General features: G+C 33.9%; 1 protein-coding gene across 1 annotated transcript in view; it reads left to right on the forward strand.

Annotated features, from left to right (window-relative positions):
- The window catches only part of Unr (cold shock domain-containing Unr), a 67,733-nt gene extending 47,064 nt beyond the window's left edge, over positions 1–20,669 (forward strand). Inside the window, exons 8-14 of the mRNA XM_089104008.1 lie at positions 467–607; positions 3,607–3,729; positions 6,180–6,466; positions 10,694–10,929; positions 14,339–14,518; positions 16,128–16,293; positions 19,586–20,669. Coding sequence (XP_088960134.1) covers positions 467–607; positions 3,607–3,729; positions 6,180–6,466; positions 10,694–10,929; positions 14,339–14,518; positions 16,128–16,293; positions 19,586–19,742 — 1,290 coding nt within the window. The 3' untranslated portion in view covers positions 19,743–20,669. The remainder of the gene's footprint in view (positions 1–466; positions 608–3,606; positions 3,730–6,179; positions 6,467–10,693; positions 10,930–14,338; positions 14,519–16,127; positions 16,294–19,585) is intronic.
- Positions 20,670–20,991: the final 322 nt, after the last annotated feature.

A 20,991-nucleotide genomic window follows, 5' to 3' on the forward strand; every position in this document is an offset into this window, starting at 1 on the left:
CTCATTTTTCACTCATGTTTCCTAAACTAAATTTAGTGCCCGGTACTGCCAAAAACTAAATAACTGCATTTGGAGGTCTTTTTAATAAAAAATAGAACTCCTGTTTTTTTACTAATTGTTTATGATTTTTTCTAGTATTTTCCACAAACCGTACTGAGTATTTTCCGTATAAATAAGTCCCACTTAAACTCAAAAGTCTTTTTTGAGTCAAAAAAGACTTTGAGTTAAACTCAAATTTTGAGTTTAAGCTCTACTTAAACTCAAAATTGCTCAAAAACTATCTTTTGGATTTTTCTTTAAAATTCAGCTAAAATTAATTTAATTTTTTCTAATTTATCCGAATTAGTTTTAATTTAATTTAAGATAAATCTAATTTAACTTTTCAAATTATAATTGTCTTTTTCGTTGGTCCCATCCTTATAAACAACTTAAACAAGTAAATATACCTATTTCATTTGCCTTACAGGACCCAATTGTCTCATCAAAGCTGAGTGCTATTCGTATCAAAGGTCTTTTAGCAGGCACTGTGCAGTTTGAAAATGTAATACAGACTGAATTGAATGGAGCTGTTACCAAAGAACCACCCTCACCAAAAGGAAGTATTAAGGTAAGCTTACTAACGAGGAGTTTGGAAGTGTAATATAGACTGAATTAAATGGACCTCTTTCAAACAACCACTCTCACAAAGAGGCAGTGCCTAATAGGTAAGCTTAAATTGAAAGGTAAGGCAAGTACGTAAAGGTAAGCTTAAATTAAAATCACGGCTCGTACTAAATTGTCCGATCCAATCATAATCTTTCGTAGTATTGTAAATAAAGAAAAAGAAGAGAATTTGAATAAGATAAAATTTATTACTGAAAAATTGCTGTCACAAGCCCAAATGGGGTGAATTCGCGCTTTTCAGTAATTAGAAAAGCAACATTTCAAACAACAAGCACATAAAAAAATGGATGGTCGGGGAAAAAATAATAAAAAAAAAAAAAATGTCAAAAACAATTTAAACTCGTAAAAATGTTAACATGAGGACTATTTAGTTTTGCGACCAAGAAATAGAAACATCAAAATTTACATAATGTACATTAAACAATTACAAGGTAAAAAGGGAGTGAGGGCTTTGGGGTGAGGAGATTTACTGATTTAATATGTTAACTATGTACGGGATGAAATTTCTTCTATATCTTTCAGTGGAAACTTTTATTGGGGTAAGAAAGGGGGTTTTTGTTGAAGCAGAACGCGGGACGCAAGGGACGAATACTGACTAAGGAAAAGGGAAGTTGTCCGAGGGTTATAAAGACCTGGCACGTATGCAGGGGGGGGGGGGGTCCGGGCCCCCCGAAATCTCATGATTTTTTTATTTATCCATAATTTTCTGATACTTCTCTCAGAATAAGGGATTTGAAGAATGTGCCCCCCCCGCCCCCCAAACAAATTCTTGCGTATGTGCCTGATGGAGGCCATTGTTAGCGAAACCCAAGGCAATTTTTGCTCTCCTTTCCTTAAGGGTGACTAGATCGGCTCTCCAAAGAAGGGAAATATAAGGCACTTCAGACACCTTGTTTGCACGCGGGCTAACGAAATAAGATGACTATGAATACAGTTTGAAGTATTTCCAAAGTGGTCCCATCAGTCTTGTTCCAGTGTTGTACAAGAAAAAAAAGTGGTAAATTCTTGGGACTTAGATTAGTTTTTTCTTCTTTCCTTCTCTCTGTCTATAGTGTTGAATTTTATGATAAATTTCTTTCTTTTTGCACCTCGTTGCTTAGTTGTCTATTTACAAGTGTTTCCAAAGTGGTCCCATCACAGTCTTGTTCCAGTGTTTTACAAGAAAAAATAAAATAAAAATGTGGTAAATTCTTTGGACTTAGATTAGTTTTTTCTTCTTTCCTTCTCTCTGTCTATAGTGTTGAATTTTATGACAAATTTCTTTCTTTTTGCACCTCGTTGCTTAGTTGTCTATTTACAAGTGTTTCCAAAGTGGTCCCATCACAGTCTTGTTCCAGCGTTTTACAAGAAAAAATAAAATAAAAATGTGGTAAATTCTTTGGACTTAGATTAGTTTTTTCTTCTTTCCTTCTCTCTGTCTATAGTGTTGAATTTTATGGTTAATTTCTTTCTTTTGCACCTCGTTGCCTAGTTGTCTATTTTCAAGCATTTCCAAAATGGTCCCACCACAGTCTTGTTTAAGCGTTGTACAAGAAAAATAAATAAAAAAGTGGTAAATTCTTTGGACTTTGTTTTGGTTATTTTTCTTTCCTTCTCTCTGTCTATGGTGTTGAATTTTATGGTTAATTTCTTTTTTTGCACCTCTTTGCTTAGTTGTCTATTTTCAAATATTTCCTAAGTATTCCCACCACAGTCTTGTTCCAGCGTTGTACAAGAAAAATAAATAGGACTTTGAATAGTTTTTTTTCTTCTTTCCTTCTCTCTGTCCATGGTGTTGAATTTTATGGTTAATTTCTTTTTTTTTTTGCACCCCTTTGCTTAGTTGTCTATTTTCAAGTGTTTCCTAAGTATTTCCACCACAGTCTTGTTCCAGCGGTGTACAAGAAAAATAAATAAAGAAGTGGTAAATTCCTTAGACTTCGTTTGGTTTTTCTTCTTTCCTTCTCTCTGTGTCTTTATGGTGTTTAATTTTAGGATTTTTATCTGCACCTCTTTTTAGTTGTCTATAATTTAGGTATCTCAAAAGTGGTCCTAAAAATAGTGGTAATTTCTCTGGAGTTTAGAAATTTCTCTTTAGAATTTTTAATTTATTAGTTTTTCCCTCCTTCGTGCTTCCTTTTTTATAATTATTTTCTTTTAAGTATCCCCAAAGGGGTTCAACCACAGTCTTGTTCTAGTTTTGCAAAAACAGAAAAAGAATAAGATTTGAATGCAAGGTGAAATGAAATAACTATGAACCTGACAAGACCGTGAATGCACTTGAAAGATTGTCTAGTGACACATTGTATTGTATGAATATCTGATAATGTATATTATTGTGACCCAAATTTTGAATGAATAAAATGATAAGGAATAAATCTTGGATCCCTAGATAACCTGCCTCAAGAATCTATAGACTAATGGACCTTCCTATATGATATATGTAATGAGTTATGCAGGAATACTCAATAATCCCAGGGATTCCAGAAGCTCCCAGGGATCCTGTCGACGACTGTAAGAAAAAGACAATCTTTCACGTTTTTAAATATGTTAATGAAGTAGCGAGGAAAGGATAGAAATTTAAGCTTTTTCGGGGAGGGGGATTAAAGATTAATTAATTTTTTATTTTATTTAACCATGCATTGTTATTATTATATTATATTATTATTATTATTAAATACTATAATATAATAATATTAAATGCTATAATATTATTAAATATAATATTATTAAATATTATAATAATATTAATAAAAATAATAAAAATATATTTATATTAAATATAAATATAATATTATTAAATACAATAATAATATAATAATATTATATTATTAAATACTATGATGCATTGTCAGGTTTGGCTTAAAATGAACTTACTATCTTGTAGGAATATTACCTTCGTTTTTACTTACGTAATTACTTACTTGTTTAACATTTTCCTTAACGTAATTACTTACGTTTCAGGCGATGGAGCGAGCTGCAGAAGAAACGGGTCTAATATCGGCGCATAGAAATGGCAACATTGAACATTTTCCGTTTCAATCAAAGGATTCGGATGGGAATGTACCAGCAAAACTTGGGGACGAGGTATGCCATACAAAAGCCTCTGCTTATTTTTGTTTTTTCAGCTTTTTGCTGTTCGGCTCTCTTTTATAAACTTGGCAATATAACCATTTGAAAAGCGAACAGGCAAACACAAAATTCAGATTTTAAAATCGAGGATGAAGCGAATGTTCAGACACCGTGGTAATTTTGTCGAAATTCTTAGGGTGAGAAAGGGGAACAGTATAGCCTCTTAAGCTTCCAGAAATTTCCAGAGAACCAAATGTAATGCTAAGCTATACGGTTAGGGGTCAATCATCCCCCGCCTTAGCCCCGCCTTAGCAAAAATAGAACACAAACAAACTTTAACTTGCCTCTAAAATTCACGAAAAAATCTCAAGTTCAGGTATTTCTACATGACTGGCGAAGAAATTGTTTTCTACTTTGTCTATTAAAGCTGTAACTATTCAATGTTTACGGCATAGAATCATAAGATTTATTTTTTGTAGAAGCAATGCTCGTAAAAGGAGCAAAAAAAGTTTGCGAAAAGGTTTTGTAGAGTGTTTAAATCTTAATGAATTGAGTTCAGTTAGATGCTTTTTTTTACAAAATTTTATTATAAAAGAAGACATTCTTCTCAAATTCTCGTTTGTGAATTTACCTGAAACTTCTAAAAAGTTCGTTTAAGTATTTTAAAGTTATTAACACTCCGTTTATACCCTCCTCAGATTGTCACTCACTGTTCCCTTTTCACTTCTACCAAAGACCTTACATTAATAGGCTAAAAATGTCATAAAAATACATTTAACAATCGGAGATGATTTTCATTTCTAGTAAGTAGAATGTGCACGACTCGCTTTGTGTGTATTGGCGATCAGCTAAATAAATATAAGGGCCATGTAGAGTAAATTCTGTCGCGAAGAAAATACGCATATAGTGGCTTTGTTTGGTATGTATAGAATATTAAGGTCTTCGACTTGTATATAAATTGTATATAAAAAAAAGTAACTAAGTTGTATCGTATGTAGCTTACAATAGAAATAGCCATGGTCGAAATACCAATGTGTGGCTTTTCGTCTCCGACTCAATGCAGCTGAAACGTAATATTGCTAAAGATTACCAAAATAGTAAAAAATTACCAAAAAAGTTACCAAACGAACAACAGATTTTGCATAAAAATCTTAATCTAATCTTTTTTAGACTAAGTAAGCGATAATGACGCATAACAAGATAATATAATAATAAAAAATGGAGTAAAATAAAATAGATAATAAACTAATATGAAGAAGTAAGCTGTTCCTAAATTTTCTTTCTGTGTATATTCATTAAAAAGTACTATCTTTTCTATTCATGGTTGTCCTGCATGCAAGATTTGTCCTTAAAATTGTTTGGAAGAAAGTGCCTAAGTATAGCTATGTTTGTCCTAAGGGTTTATTCTAAGAGTTGAGGGCTGCACGCATTAAGGGCTGCACGTACCTTACTTCTGGTAATTCAAGTAGTGCTAAGCTTTACAGTGGAAAGGTTTTACTAGGAAATTAATTTTCGCTGTTTTTGCTCCCCTACCCACTCCAATCCCCAGAAATACTTTCCAGTGTATATCCTTTTTAACCTTCTCCTTCCATGAAGGGTTATACCTAATATAAGTGCTTTACAGGAAATGCTATATATTAAGAAGTTAAATAAGAATTTTTGTTTTGAAAATACAAAATTGCTACTAAGTTTGATATGACTTTTTGTTAGGTGAAGGTCGACCTTTATTGAATTAAAGAAAACTTATAGATAAATTCTTTCGTGTATTGAATAAGTGAAACCTTGAAAACCATCTTTGAGGTAGTTGGCTGGTCAGCTTTAGGTTGATAGATATAGCCCTATTTTGGAATTTTAGGGCTATTTTGGAATTAGCCCTATTTTGGAAAGAATGTTTATTCTTTTAGTTTGTCCGGGAACAAGGTCGTATCCAGGATTTTTTTCGGGGGGGGGGAGGGGGAGGAGTACAGAAACTTAAAAAAATCATCAAAAAATTTGTTTTTATGCATTTTTGTTACGTTTTATGAGTCTGACAATAATTTCGGGGGGGGGGGGGGGGTAAAACCTGAAACTGAAACACGGATTGTTGACTAAGAAAAAGTTGTTCTCAATCACTGAAAAACCAATGGCTTGTTGTGAAACAGTAATGGAAAGAAAAACAATAGTAGAATCTTAAATGTAAACATAGATTTAAAATAGCATTTAAATCTTCTTACAAATCAGTCCACACTTGCTTCACAATGAAATAATTTACAAGTTATGTTTTCAGACACCATATTTCCGTTCAAAACCTTTCAACAATTTTCTCCAATATTGTTTTATTTATGTAGACCTCATAAATTCATCAATAATTGTTAGCGAAAATTTTTTGTTGACTCTCAGAAACGTGTTCATTAGTAAAAACTGTTTCTAAATATTATTCCTTTTGATGGTAGAGACACGCCAGTAATAAACTTTCTTATTTTTAGGTAATATTTGACTTGGCACAAGTAAAACGGAATAAAGAGCTAATAGCCGTTAATATAAGAGTAGTTCCCAAGCAACGAGCAGTCACTCCCCCCTCTGAAAAAGCGGAAGTGAAGCCTCAGAGGCAGAAAGTGGCTGAAAAGCTATTTGAAAACGGAGCCAAAATGCAAAATGGATCCAGGGAACGAGAGGAGAAGCAGACATATCAAGGCTGGGTTGCTGCCATCAAAGATGCTTACGGTTTCATTGAAACATTGGAGCATGATCGAGAGATTTTCTTCCATTTCAGGTAATTGCTTATTTTTTCTCCTTTAATTGATTATTTAAACTATTTAATTAATACTAATTATGTTAGTTCATTATTTTAATTATTATTATTTAATTAAAATTATTTAATTATTTTTCAATTTCTTTTTATTTTATTAATTAATATTTTAATAATTATTTTCATTTATTATTACTATGCTCTAGTGTAAATGAAAATTAAATCGACCCTGTGGGTGGCCTATGGTGTTACCCAATTTAAGCTGGGAAATAATTGAAAAAAAAAACTATTTGAAAAGAAAAACTATTCCAACGACCTTGCAGTACGTTAGAATAGTCTTGGTCTAGATTAATTGAATTTTATGCTTATGGTATGGGGCATTCTCTCTCTTTTATAGGACAATGGGGATATATTAAATTCTTGAATAGTGAAATAAATATTACTGTTTCTGAGGCATTTGCAATGATATAAGGACAAAACCATTTGAGCTCTGTTCATTTATTTTTAGTTTAGATATAGTAAAATAGGAAACTAGTAAAGTAGGAGAGAACAACGTCAATGCGACAGAAAGTAATATGAGTGAATTTATTCTCTTCTTTCTCTATTAAGCTGCAAAGGATGGCCTCCCAGTCGGTTAGAACAGGTTATTTTGAACCTCTAGCCCGTTCTTTTTTTTCAAGTATCAAATTGTAGCCGGTTGTTTTCCCTCCTTGTTCTTACCATATAAGACCATCCTTTGTTAGCGGTCCGTTGTTGATCCCGCCCACGGAGGAGTTTTCAGGTCTTCGGTAGACCTTTGTGTAAACCACGCTTTTATTGTTTATTGCTACTAGAGAATTTCTAAATATTCCATCATCATTGTGTTGATCCTATTTATTTTTTTTATAGATTTGCCCACAGATAAATTTATACGCATTCACATAGTTCAGCAAGGAAGAAAATGAATACATCACTTGATGCCTTTTTTCAAATTCAATAATATGCTCTTTCCAAAGAGCTCTTAAAGGGGCTCAAAACAGCCCATAGTAAACAAAATTTTAAAATGTGCTCTATAAGAACTGTCTAGTAATAAAAAATTACTATTTGTAGCAGATTCAGGAATGGTAATTATTATTTTCACTAGTCTTAATAGTAAAATGTTATTTTGAAAACTAATTTGCAGAGATTTTTAAAAAGAGCACGGAACCGCGCAAAAGGTATCACAACAAAACAAAAAGTACACCATTGGAATCACCACTGTTAAAACCTAAGGAGGAATCTTATAGCCCCCCCCCCCTCAACAACAAGGTAAATTATATTTTTATACTGATGTGTCCTCTTTATTTTTTTTCTTCGTTGCTTATAGGGCATTGAAACACCACGAAGACTTGTTTAAGGCCTCGTTTAGAAGCTGATTTTTATATCTAATTAGTTTTTAACTAATTTAACTAATTTTCTAACTTTACATCATAGTCTAAAAACTATGGACAAAGTAATAAGTTGTCTTTTCGGGCCCCATTAAGGGCTCGAAATAGAATTTGCCCCAGAAGCAATTATTGAATTTGGAAAGAGCATAAAAAAGGCATTAAGTGATGTATTCACTTTCTTTTTAGCTAAAATCTATGAATATGTATGCATTTATCTACCTGTGTGTCTAAACTTTCCATTTTATAAGTTTGAGCTTGTGTTTGGCCATCAGGAATGTCTTAAGGCCAAGGTGCATTCACTGTTATAAATACATTTTAAGCTGTTGCAGTCTAAACTTCCAGGTTTATATATTGACTTCCAGCGAATAGTGTTTTGAACGAGGAGAAACCAAACGTGATACATCTACTGATTTGGCACTTGCAGGCTTGGTATGCACGGCACCGTCGTTCCTGGCTCATAGACGGTTGTGGGTCCGAGGGCGAATCATAGAGGATGCCTTACCGCGGAAGACGGGTGGCATCAATTCTTCCTTCATAATCAAAATTAAGTCAGGTAGATCTGAGTGCTGAGTGCTGAGTACTGAGTGCTGGCAGTCAGAGAGCCTTTTAGTCAAACTTCCTGAAAAAGACAGAAATAAGATCAAAACAACATTACCGCTTGGAAGGTTCTACACCGTCTTCAACAAGATGGTAAGTTGACATTTTTCGTGGCATCTGTATGGGATGCTGGTATGTATTCTCAATAGCATGTTGAAAAGCTATACGTCTGTAGCTGGAGAAATAGTACGATATAACCTATACATTGTTTGCCTATTGGAGACTAAGCTGAACGGAATAATTGAGTAACACCAGATAGACTCACTAACGAGGAACCGTTTACCTTTATAACTCCAGAGCGGGTCCCGCTGGAATTATTTTCAAGCTTACCCTGAAAGCCAAAATCATATTCCTTATGCAGAGGACCGTAATGCCAAGAGTGCGATCCAGGGGAACGTTCAACACTATAAATGGTCTTGTCTATCCCCCATCAAGACGTGCACATGCGAAACAGATTTGATCAGTATTTGTTAAACTCTGAAAACTGTCCTAAACAGGGAACTGTTTGGTAATTAGTTGTGCCTCTAATGCATACATTGGGATGAAACTGTCTTCAGGTGAAAAATCGATTGGATAAAATGGACTTAGAGCCAGTTACCCAAAAATATTCGCTTGACTGCTCTTCGCCACGGACCATAATTTAGCGGTAACAATCTGTGCAGGAGCTTATGAAAGATAAGTGTCTTCATCATTAAGAGCAACATTCAGCCCGCAACTGTAAAAGTTCTTCAGATATGTGTCTTTCGGTCTTTTTTTTTTATACAAAATTTTTCCTTTTTTTACTTTATTCTTGTATGTTTGTTTTCCTGTATGGTTATTTTCTTGTATGCTTCAGTTGTTTTTTTTTTTTTAATTAATAATCGCTTCTGGATTTGGGTGCAAATATTCAGGCATCATTTTGATTTAGTTGACTGTCATAATTTGAAGTCTTGTCAGTTGTTATACTCATTTGTCTTTATTTTCGTTTATTGATAAACTTTAAGTAGTTTCTGAAAAAAAACCATGGCATCTATCGAATAGAATGGGCTAATTTTCACTGGGGTAGACTAAGCTATGTCTGCAAGTTCCTAAACGAAGCTCAAAAATGTAGACAAAACTTTAAAGAAAATGGCATCAGCCCCTAAATCCCCCCCCCAGATTTTAAAAATATCTTTTAATATTTTCATTGAAAAAATACTTCCGCCTAAGATTAGATGTATACATTTTACCCACCTTTTCCTCTACAGTTTCGTTAACTGGCGCCCCTAAATCCAGTTGTGACCAAATGAAAAGTAGAATGACTTCGAATGGCTTGAGATCATTTGAAAGATAAAAAAAAGTGAGAAATTGGTCAAAGGTGTAAGGAGTGAAGCTCTGAATAGTGGGGTGGAGGAAGAGCATGCGTAGATATGTATACCTCAGGTGGCTTAGTACTGGGGTGAGTTGTTAGTAATAGCTAACTAATATTATTTTTGAATTATTTTGTTTTTTAATTCATTAATTAATTAATAATTTTTAATTATTCTCATTTACTAACTATGTCTCCTGCTTTATTTTGATAAAAATAAAATCAGACAATGATTATAACTGTTAGATTATTTGTTTGAACTCTTGCGCCCTAAAATTTCTGCGCCCGGGACAAGTGCCCCCTCTATAGGGGGTAATAATAATGACATAAAGTTTGTCGACTTATTTTAACTGCTTCTCCTTCTTATTTTCATTGGTAGATAAAGCCTGGTGTTAGATAATGTCTTTTGTATTATTACTAATCACTAGTATAAATAAAAACTAAATCTACCCTGTGGCTGGCCTATGGTGTTACCCAAGGAGCGATTTACTGATAAAACCTCGTTTTTGACAAGAAGGTAAGAGATAGCAACTTATTCATGAAAATTGCTGCTTTTTAAACCGTCTAAAGCTGAACTTAACTAGAAAAATGACAACATAATTAAATTTATTTAAATTCTGTCTACAAGTTAACATTTTGGTAATATAAATTTTTTTGGTTAAGAATTGATTAAAATTAAATTTTCTGCCTGAATATTCAATTGTCTCTGATTTTTCGGAATCTAATTAGTTATTTAGTTTAAACAATCGTCGCCTCTCTTTATTTTTAGATTCGTGACCCTTTGTACTTTAAGTAATAAGTACTTCGTAAATTATGCTTAAGCAGCAAGTCGTAAGTAACATTTTGAGTTTTTTCTTAAGAATTATAAATATTTTTATTTCGTTTGAATTAGTAACAATTTATTAAAATTCTTGTTTGTAGCAACTATGATGGTAGCCTTTCAAATTTGGACATTGGTCAAGAAGTACAGTATACTATAACATCGAAGGGTCAGCCTCAAGGGAAATTGTCAGCTGAGAACGTACGTCCGTTGGCAAAAGGCTCCATTGCCCGCCCACCAACTGGCAGCCAGGTTTACTACGGAACTGTTTTACGTCCTGTGCGAGGAAGCAATCCTGAACAGCCGTATTACGCTGGAATTGTTAAAGTAGGCCTACGTAAGTGCGATTTTTTTTATTAAATCCTTTATTTTCTATTGGACATTTTTGTCAATGACCTATGATTGCCTATTTGTATTTTTGCTAAAGCTGCTTGCGGTTTTGTTGCCTATTTGTATACTTTTTCAGACTCATATTCATCAACGTTTCATGTATTAATACATACATTAAATTACATCTTTTACTTCAGTAAATTTCAGTAAATTACATCTTTTACTTCAGTAAATTTCAGCTTATTGCCTTTTCCTACACCCTTTATATTTTCCTGGGAAAGTTTGAAATCTGGTTAATGTCGATATTCACCGGTGAATGCTCGAAATTCTTTTTCTTCTGCTTGAATTCAATTAGCTTTGCCAATCAGCTTTTTCAGTCTTTTACAAGCTATGATGGTAAAAGTTAGATTGGGTTAGATTTTGTTAGTTTAGGTTAGGTTAAATTTGGTTATAAATATCAGAACTGGGTTAAACCCCTAAGCTAACCTAACTAAACCTAAGCTAACCTGTCATCATCGTACCTTGCATTAAATTGAAAAAGTTGGCTGGCAACAGTGACGAAATCTATGGAGAAAAAATAAATTGTATTTCGGACATTCAGCGGACATTCGGACATTGTCGACATTCACGAATTTAAAACATTCGCTGTAACAGATAAATTTTTTCAAATAAATAATCAGTGGTGGGCCTCTTCTGAAGGAAACATGCTAAACAAGTAAAATTAATACCACAGACGCGGTTTTAGAAGTGTGACCGAGGGGGGCATTTGCCCCGGACCCAAAATTTCAAATAAATAATCTAATGTTTATAACCAGTTTGTAATTTTGAAGTTTAATTTTTATTGAAATAAAGTAGGGGGCTTTGTTAATAAATGAAAATAATTAATAAATGATTAATTAATTAATACAAAAATTGAAAAACTGTTAGATAGATTTAATTAAATAATATTAATTAAAATAATCAATTCACATAATTACTAATAATTAAACAGTTTGAATAATAAATAAAAAATAATTATTAATTTATCAATAAGTTGAAAACAACTTTGATAATAAATGAAAATTTTGTTAAAACTTGGCCTGAAAATTGTATGGGAGACAAGGGGGGGGGGGAGCTAATCAAGATTTTGCCCCGGCGCAAGAGAGGCCAGAACCGCTGCTGTAATACCATTAGATTCTTTATTTTTTTTTTCCTATTTCCTAGTATCATCGCCGTTTTGTTTACATTGCACACCATCCCTATTCTCATCCTGATGGTTCCATATATATCCCTAATGATATATTAGGCTCTTTGCTGAAATGAGTTTTCTGGCTTCTGCGGCCTCGACTCGATGCGATCTAGATTAATTTTGGACTATTAGCTAAATATACCATAATATTATTTAAAATTATATAAAAAAGTGAAAAACAAAATAGCAACATGATAATCTGATTAATAGAAACATATATTATAAATTATAAAGTAAGTTATAAATTATATATAATTAAGTAAGAATTTAAATGTTTTCGCGTTTTGATTTTTTTTTTTTTGCATTATTAGGGCTATGTATGGGATCGTGAGGTGGGGGGAGAGTAATGCAATGTCAAAAAAATGGCCGTGATATTTGCTCTTTTTAATTTGATCTTTTAAATGTTTTCACTTTTATAACTTTGAGAAATCAAAAATAAATCAAGATTGTAAGGAATAAATATCAGCATATGTATATTAAACTGACAAGGCACATTTTTTTCAGTAAATTCATTTGAATTTTTTGATGTATTAGTAGCTGTGATGAGTTTTCATTGTAGTATGAAAACTCATCAAGGTTGTCAATTAGCAAAGTGTTGTGGGGGGGGGGGAATTGGTAAGGGCGCCAATAATTGACCAAATTGACAAATCTATTTAAAAAAAATAGTGGAAAACGGAAAAAAAGGATTGAGGGCACCAGAGAAAAAATTGGGGGGGGGGGTCCCCCTGTCCCCCTGGATTCACTATTATGGCCTACTGAATTGTGGCCTACAGTTTTTTTTATGTATTATTAGGGCTATGTGTGGGACCGTGAGGGGGGGGGGCGGAGAGTAATGCAATGTCAAAAAAGTGGCCGTGATATTTGAAAATAGCCTAAAATAAGAAATTTAATGGTACTACTTTTATTTGTCTAGCCTATTTCCTCCAGAAGAGGCCAACAACCCCGTAGATACTCACCCATTTTCATTTACAATTACATTTTATATTTTGCCTCGGATTATTTTTTAGTTGTATCCTGTAATTTTCTCTTCGTTTTTTTTTTTTTTTTTTTTTTACTTTTTTTTTTTTTTTTTTTTTTTTTTTTTTTTTGCAAGCTACTTATGGTCTATTGCGTATTCATACATATTTCCAGGCTCATCATCATAAACCTTTAAAACTTTTTTTTTGCAGAGACAATTGAATTTTTTATTTCAATGCGGGCAATTATACCTCCTAGACTTGACAACACTGCTGCGATACCTTATATCGAAAGATGTATGACTATCAAAGATGAAGCAAATATTATTTTTGCGTATATTGCACGCTATATTGTAATGTATTATAAAATAATATAATATGATTTTTGCTTATATTGCCTATTCATGCACACTTTCGTCCATATTTCATTCGGTAAACCTACCGGCAGTGCTGATCTTCGTTTCGTGGCCCATCATCCAGGAAGTACAATGGGGGTGGGGTCTAGCTATCCTGTGTTTTCGCATACCCTCCTTTTTACCTTCCCCAGTTTTCTCCTGGTACCCATTTAGTGCTGGGTCGACTCTGGCTGAGCTTGAAGAGTCACGCCACTGACCCCAGTTCCAAAGCAAAGAACCAGCGACATCCTTGTATTATAGAATTCTAATTTAAAATCTGGCAATTTGACCTGGCGCAATCTTTCCAATTCCTTGTTGCTCTATCCAATTATTGTGTTTCCGCGGATTCTTCTTGACCTTGGAACATAAAAAGGTGTTTCCCCGCCTCACCTGGCATCCTGGGATCTGAAATTTTATTTCGTATACCCCCAAGCCAAAACAACAACAGAAAAAAAGAAAACGATCAAATTTTTCAACTGTAAGAAAGGAGCAAGTTTTTTTTTAGCATTTTAGAACAAAGCTTACTGTTCTATAAACGGTTGATTTGAAGTTTGAAAAGTAATTTTAGACCTATGTTTACATTTGAAGGTCTATTTTGAAATTCCAAAAATTGCGTTTCCGCGGATTCTTCTTGATCTTGGAACAGAACTAGATGTTTCCCTGCCTCACCGGGCATCCTGGGATCTGAAATTCCTTTCGTATAACGCTAACTTCCCCAGGGCTGTTAGCATATTGTTGTTAGTTAGCAATTTTATTGCCGCGATCTAACTGAAAACTGTCAGTAACTTGGACAGTTGAGATAGGACTTCTGATTTATATTCTATTTATTTTTTGTAGCTGATGGCGATGGTAAAGAATATGAATTTGGCGTTACAAGCCTCTCGAACAAAAAAGACTTTTTGCAAAAGGGAGATTTAGTGCAGTTTCAACTTGAAGGAGAAGATGGGGGTGTCTTAAGAGCAAACAATGTTAAAGCAATGAGGACAAAGCTCCGATCCACTGTGGACCATATGAAAGGTAAGCTGATGGAGGCTTCTATAGTTGAGAATTTAAAGCAATTTTAATTATACTTGGAAGATGTAGGTAATTGACTGGAACCTCTCCAGTTGTTTTGATGGACACCTCATAGAAATTAGACGGAGATTCGATACCATAAAGAATCAGCCTATCTAGTCCATTATACAGTTTTTGAGTTTGTGTGGCCTAACTATTAAGAATTGATTGGACGGTCTTGTCATAACTTGTAGAGCTTTAATAACCAATCCGAATAAAAAAACTAGAATAAGAAAACTTCTAGAAAACTAGAAGCCGACAACTACTTTCCTTGAAATCCTGAAATGTTAGAAAAACTTTGCAACTTCTCTTGTTTTGTACTGGAGATGGATATATTTAGTTTTAGAGACTTTTATCACTAGCAAAGTGTACATTTTGTTTTTTGATCGAGCAGACGGAGCAGAATTTTCTCTTTAAAATTCAGGAAAGGGTTGTCCCTAAGAACGTTCTAGAATGCCTGCTAGGAAAATTCCCAAAAACACCTCAAAAGAAATGTCATTTGATCAATTTGACAGCTCTTTGAATTTTCTGTGGTGCAGCGTGCTTCGACTGAAAATTTTGCCGACAGAACTCTATTGTCATTTCAATCAAATATTGTAATCAAATCACAAAGGTTCAGTAGGTTTCAATGATAAGTAGTCCCCTGGGAGAATTCGCTCATGGACTTTGTCTTTGATATAGTCAGCCGACGTTGAGGCTAACAAAATGATGTTTAAAGTACTGAATCCTCGTAATAGACGGCGACTTAAAAATGAACCTCCCCATGTTTTTTCATTCTACCTTCTAGGAAAAATCCCTTGACATCCCCCCACCCACTCCAAGAGTTCAACCTATTTACACCTATGATTAGGATAATTGTGTGTCTTGGCTAATTTATTTTCATAAAGGGAAAGTAGAAAGGTAGACTAAAGAGCAAATATAAATTTTGTATTTTTTTTTCAACTTACTATAGCATTAAATTGTGCATTTATCATTTTCATTTCTACACTCTGCAATTTTTTGCTCAAAATTTACACTTAACTAAGATATTTTTTTTTCCTTGAGGAAAGTTTTAGTATTTAAAGTGGCCAAACGTCCTCCCATCTCACCCTCCTTTCCTCTTTCTCTCCACCCCCTTTCTCCATCTGCCCTCTCCCCTCCTCTCTTTTCCCCTCTACTCTTCCTTACTGCTACCCTCTCCCTCTGTTCCCTATGCTCCACTCTCCGCCCCTCGTTATTTTTCCTTTCTCTCCACCTCTGCCTCTCTGTCCCCTCCCTCCCTCTCCCTCCCCCCTCTCTCTTTTTCTCTCCCTCTTTCTCTCTCCCTCTGTCTCTCTCCCTGTCTCACCCTCTCGCTCCCTCTCTCTCCCTGTCCCCCTCTCTCTCCCTCCCTCTCTCTCTCCCACTCTCCCTCTCTCTCTCTCTCTCTCTCTCTCTCTCTCTCTCTCTCTCTCTCTTTCTTTCTTTCTACCTCTCTCACCTCTCTACCTCTTTCCTTTTCTCTACCTCTGTCTTAATCTCTTCCTAATTTTTTTTTGCGTAACCTGCACGATCTTAAATTTGCCAAGAAAGTATTTAAACTGTTAAAATTTAGGTCAGTATGGATTCTTAAATTACGAAGCTGAAGAAGGCAAGAAGTTGTTTTTTCACATATCAGAAGTTAAAGATGATGTCGCTCTTCAACCAGGAGATGGTGTTGAGTTTTACCTGATAACCAATCAAAAAACGGGGAAGAGCTCTGCTTCCAATGTTGTCAAACTGTAAGTTCTATTCAAGCATGTCGTGTAGAAACGGTACACAATTTAGAGGATATAAGAAGTATTGGGTCTGGAGGGGGGAGTCTGACCAAAAAATATTTCTAGAACCTCAAATATCCGAAGTCGTTTACATTTTCAGTTTTTCTTTTCTTGGAAATTTCCTCGAATTTCACAAGTTTCCTAGGAGGGAATTTGGCACTTCATCTCTTTATACAAAGTGTCAATGTTTGATGATAGTTGACCTAGTCTTGGGTTATAGGAAGCGCATATTTTATTGTAAAGAATCTCTGAGTATTTTTAATACTCAAATACTAACTTAAATACTCAAGTACTAAATGCTCGCATATTTTAAATACTCAACTCAAAACTCAAGTACTTTAAATACTAATTAAAAGGCTAGACTTTTAGTCATTACAGAATGATTGCCACTTACTGATAGTCATTTAGAACTTATTGATATATCATTAATCTTGGTAATTAGAAAACCAATAGCTGGTTGGTTCAATTTCTTTAAGCTCCTTTTTACGTTGCCAAATTGCCATTTATTGATGTGCCACTAGTCTTGCCAATCAGAGCCAATCACCGGGTGCATGGTTCCAGTTCTTGAAATTCTTGTCATTGCAAGATCTTCCACTAGATGATACCTGCTTAGAACTTGCTGATATGCCATTAATCCTAGCAATTAGGAAATTAACAGCTATATAGTTCTAAGTTATTAAAAAAAAAATTCCATTGGAAATGGAAATTTTTTCCATTGGAAATCTTTTTTTCCATTCCATTGTTGCTGATATGCCATCAGTCTTGTTAACTAGAGAACTGCTAGTTCCATGGTTCAAGCTTGTCAATTCTTTAAGCGTATATAATTTTTTAGTCTCTTGCTAGCACTGATTCCATGGCGGTACTTAAAACTCAGACCCATCTGACGAATGTTTTTTTTTTCAAATTTGAGCACATAGATTTTTTTTTCTGACAATTCCTATCTTTTTCGACCAGACAAATTAATTATATCATCTTTATTATATCAGCGTAATAGAGATCCTAAATAAAATCATCTCCCCTATAAGATTGTGAATAAGGAATAATCTCCGATATCTTTTTTCAAGGGAATGTCTTTTGACTTCGAACGTCGATATATCCTATCGATGTGTCTTTTTTCTTTATTGAGGTTGTGGAGTTGGTCCATATGTCTTCTTTTCTTTTCTTTGTGTGTGTGTGTGTGTGCGTTTTATTTACAGGGTTTTGTCGAAATTCAGTTTCGGAAGATAAACGAATTTTGTTTTTAATAAAAAATGTTCGAAAAAAAAACTATTCGAAGATGATTAAAGCTTGTTGCTTTTTTTTCTAAAAACTTGTCGAGTTTCGGAAGAAATAAACACTAAAGTTTTAATAACACCGCTTAATGAGGACAGTTAGTATTTTCAGTCAAGCAGTGTTTTTCGCGTGAAAAAAAGGAAAAAAAAACTGAGTTTTTTTCTGTGGTAGATGAGTGCTCATGCGTCAAACTGTGGGTCGGTTGAGATATGTAACAACCTAGAGAGGGCAACCTGAAAAAAGTACCCAACGCTAACTAATCCATAACTTCTTTGTTATCCTTACAATATCTGCTTACGGCTGGACTTAATAGCCTGGCTAGTCTTAGGCGGTTTTAGTTTAGGAAAAAAATTAAAAATTATGAACCGGTCACCAGTGAGATTTTTGTTATTGTAGAAGTGAATAATTCCATCATGTAATAGCATCGTGCTTACTGGAACATTTTAGTGAATATAATCTATTCTGTGAACCAGTGTGTATGCCAAGTTGTTTAAAAGGTTAGTAAAGGCAAGAATTAAATAAGAATGTATATCAGTTATTTTGGTACTGAATTCAAGACAGTGATCTAGTATATTTAGAGATTTTCAACTTCTGTACTTCGTAACAGTGAAACCAGTATCTATTAGACTAAATAGTTCATAATAATATATCTAATATTCATAATAGTTCATAATCATAATAGAACATATTAGTTCATAATAGTATTTTTTTATCTGAGAATTTACATTGTTTTCTAACTTTGACAGCTATTTGTGTTTCGACAAAAACAACAATTCTTTTTTCGACAACAACAAAAAATTAGTCGCTGCTACAAGTGTACACTTCTCAGTTTAACCCCCCCCCCGCCCTGAAATTGCAACCATCACAAAAAAAAATACATGCTTTAATTAGTTTCAATGACTTAATTAGTATATAAGTCATTATGGCATTAATGACTTAATTAGTTATAATTAAGAATGTGCAGTGTGTATGTGCAATGTGACCATAAATTTAGCTAATGTAGCTGTGACATTTGTAGCTAAGTTTTTACAGTGAGGGGAGGATTCTGAGTTTGACCTCCCCCCTTGAAATTTTAACATTTACATAAACATAAATGGCTCGTAGTGGTTTGAGAGAGAGATATATATTTGCCAACAAGCTTTATGACTTGTGCGGCCATTCTCCAAACTACAAAACAAGTCGCTCATGAATGGATTTCCCTCAGAAAACAAAAAACAAGCAAAAAAAGAAGTGAAAAACAACAAAAAACAACAAGAAAAAAAACAAGAAAAAAAACAAGTGAAAAACAACAAAAAACAACAAGAAAACAAAACAACAATAAAACAAAAAAAAAAAAAAAAACAAGCAAAAAAAGAGAAAAAAAAAGAAAAAAAGTGGGTTTAAACTAGTGGTATAAAATAAAAGATTATACCACTCGGCGATTCCTGTAAAAAGAGTTGATTTAAACAAATTCTATTCTTTACATATTTCTTTTTGATATGTGTCACATACAAATAAATGGTTTATAGTTACGATGAAAAAAAAGGGACCTCAACTCTAGCTTTAATCAAAATTCAGGTTTTTGTTCTGCTCGAAGGTTTAACCTTCTCCACGAATTTTCAGCTCTTACATAGAAATTTATGTTTTTGGTTACTTAACAGCTATAAACAATAGTTCTTCCCTCTCTCCCCCTCCCCCCGAGATTTAAAACAATGGTTGTGACCCTACTTGAGATGTTTTTTTTTAATAATTTCTTTGATTCTAATTTGGTTAGTAGCTCGAGTTTCAATTTTAGTCCCCCCACCCCATTCATTCAAATTAGAAACCTCAATATGCCCGTCTTAGAGGGGCTCGTTACCATTCTCGTGATATACGTCAACACCCATCGGTAATTCATGTAAAAAGAGTAGATTTGAACAAATATGTTCTTTTGATATATATTTTATATGTTTTGGTTTGACTAGTCCGATTTCGTCTTGACATTATATCCAATATAAAATTCTAGGGACTCTCAAAGGCCAGACCGACTGATTCAGCGCCTTCGTGCCGTATCCGTTGATGAGGTGGCATGTGGCCCTCGAATTCACGTGATAAGACAACCAAGAGGTCCAGATGGCTCTAAAGGATTTAAGGGTTCTGTGAAGCCCCAGTCAGAAGCATAAATTTATCTATTCCCGCTACAAGTGAGGGTATGCGCGTTTTTTTGTGTTTGTTTTGGACTGACTATCGATTAAGTGGGGTACAAAATGAAAGCGTTGTCACTGAAGTGATGGTTTAATCTTATTTTTATTTTCAAAATAAGTCAAATTCTTCAAATTGTGTTAAACAAAATTTTAACTGTCGTGTTGAGACATTGCTGCCCTACTTTAGAACTGTCGTGTGTCCTAATTTTTGAATGGGATATTTCAGCACTTTTAGTGAAGTTCTAATAAACAATTGAGTTACTTTTTTCTGTTCTTTTAGGTAGCTGATTAGAGCTTAGCATAAACTATCTTTAAAAAACTAATTACTAAAAAAAACTATCCAAATATACAAAAAAAAAAAATGTAAAAATTACAATATTTAGTTTTGATTTTGCTGAAAAATATTTTTTAAAAAATTGGACATACGCCAGTCTTGAAGTAGGGTGATGAAGTATCAGTTTGTTTCGCTTCCTGTGCTTTGTAATTCCTTACTGTTAGATTACCAAAGGACATGGACCTTTCTGATTTGTTAAATATGTTAGGATAGCACCTATGTTGAAACTCGGCTGCCCTACTTTCGTAGCAACGTATACATACATTTTTCAAATGATATTCTAGTATTCCTGAATGGAATTTTTAACTGTTAATGCAAGTTGTGCTTTATTTGCTTCTTTGATTCTAACAGCTGTCTTGGTTCTGTTAAAAAAATATAAAGTTCATTTTTATCAATTCTAGATGGTCATTTATAGTTATTTGAACGTACGCATGGCACTTTCATAGAAGCTGAGGGTATGTACTTCGCCTTTTTAAGTTTGATGAGCTGAATTGAAATTACAATTTTTTATTATCCTGAACAGAGGAGCTTTGAATAGTGAAATTAGAAGCTGGGGCAGAAGCGCATCCAGGATTTTTTTTTTTTTTGGGGGGGGGGGGGTTACATAAAAACCTCAGAAAAACGCATACAAAATTTGTTTATGTCCATTTTTGTTACGTTTTTACGAGTCAAACGAACATTTCGGGGGGGGGGGGTCAAACCGGGTAACACCCCCCTCCCCTGGATAGGGCCTTGAGCTGGGGGGATGTAATTAGCATTTTAATTTTAAAGATTATCAGCCAAATTGGATGCATTAGTTCCTTTTACCCTGAACAGGAGAGCTTTGAACAGTGAAACTATATAATAAGTATTAATACGGTCTTCATATTATAATATAATATTATTATTATTATA

Source organism: Artemia sp. Qi Xiang Cuo, chromosome 2 (genome assembly GCF_049724085.1).
Source record: "Artemia sp. Qi Xiang Cuo chromosome 2, ASM4972408v1, whole genome shotgun sequence".
Classification (NCBI taxonomy): domain Eukaryota; kingdom Metazoa; phylum Arthropoda; class Branchiopoda; order Anostraca; family Artemiidae; genus Artemia; species Artemia sp. Qi Xiang Cuo.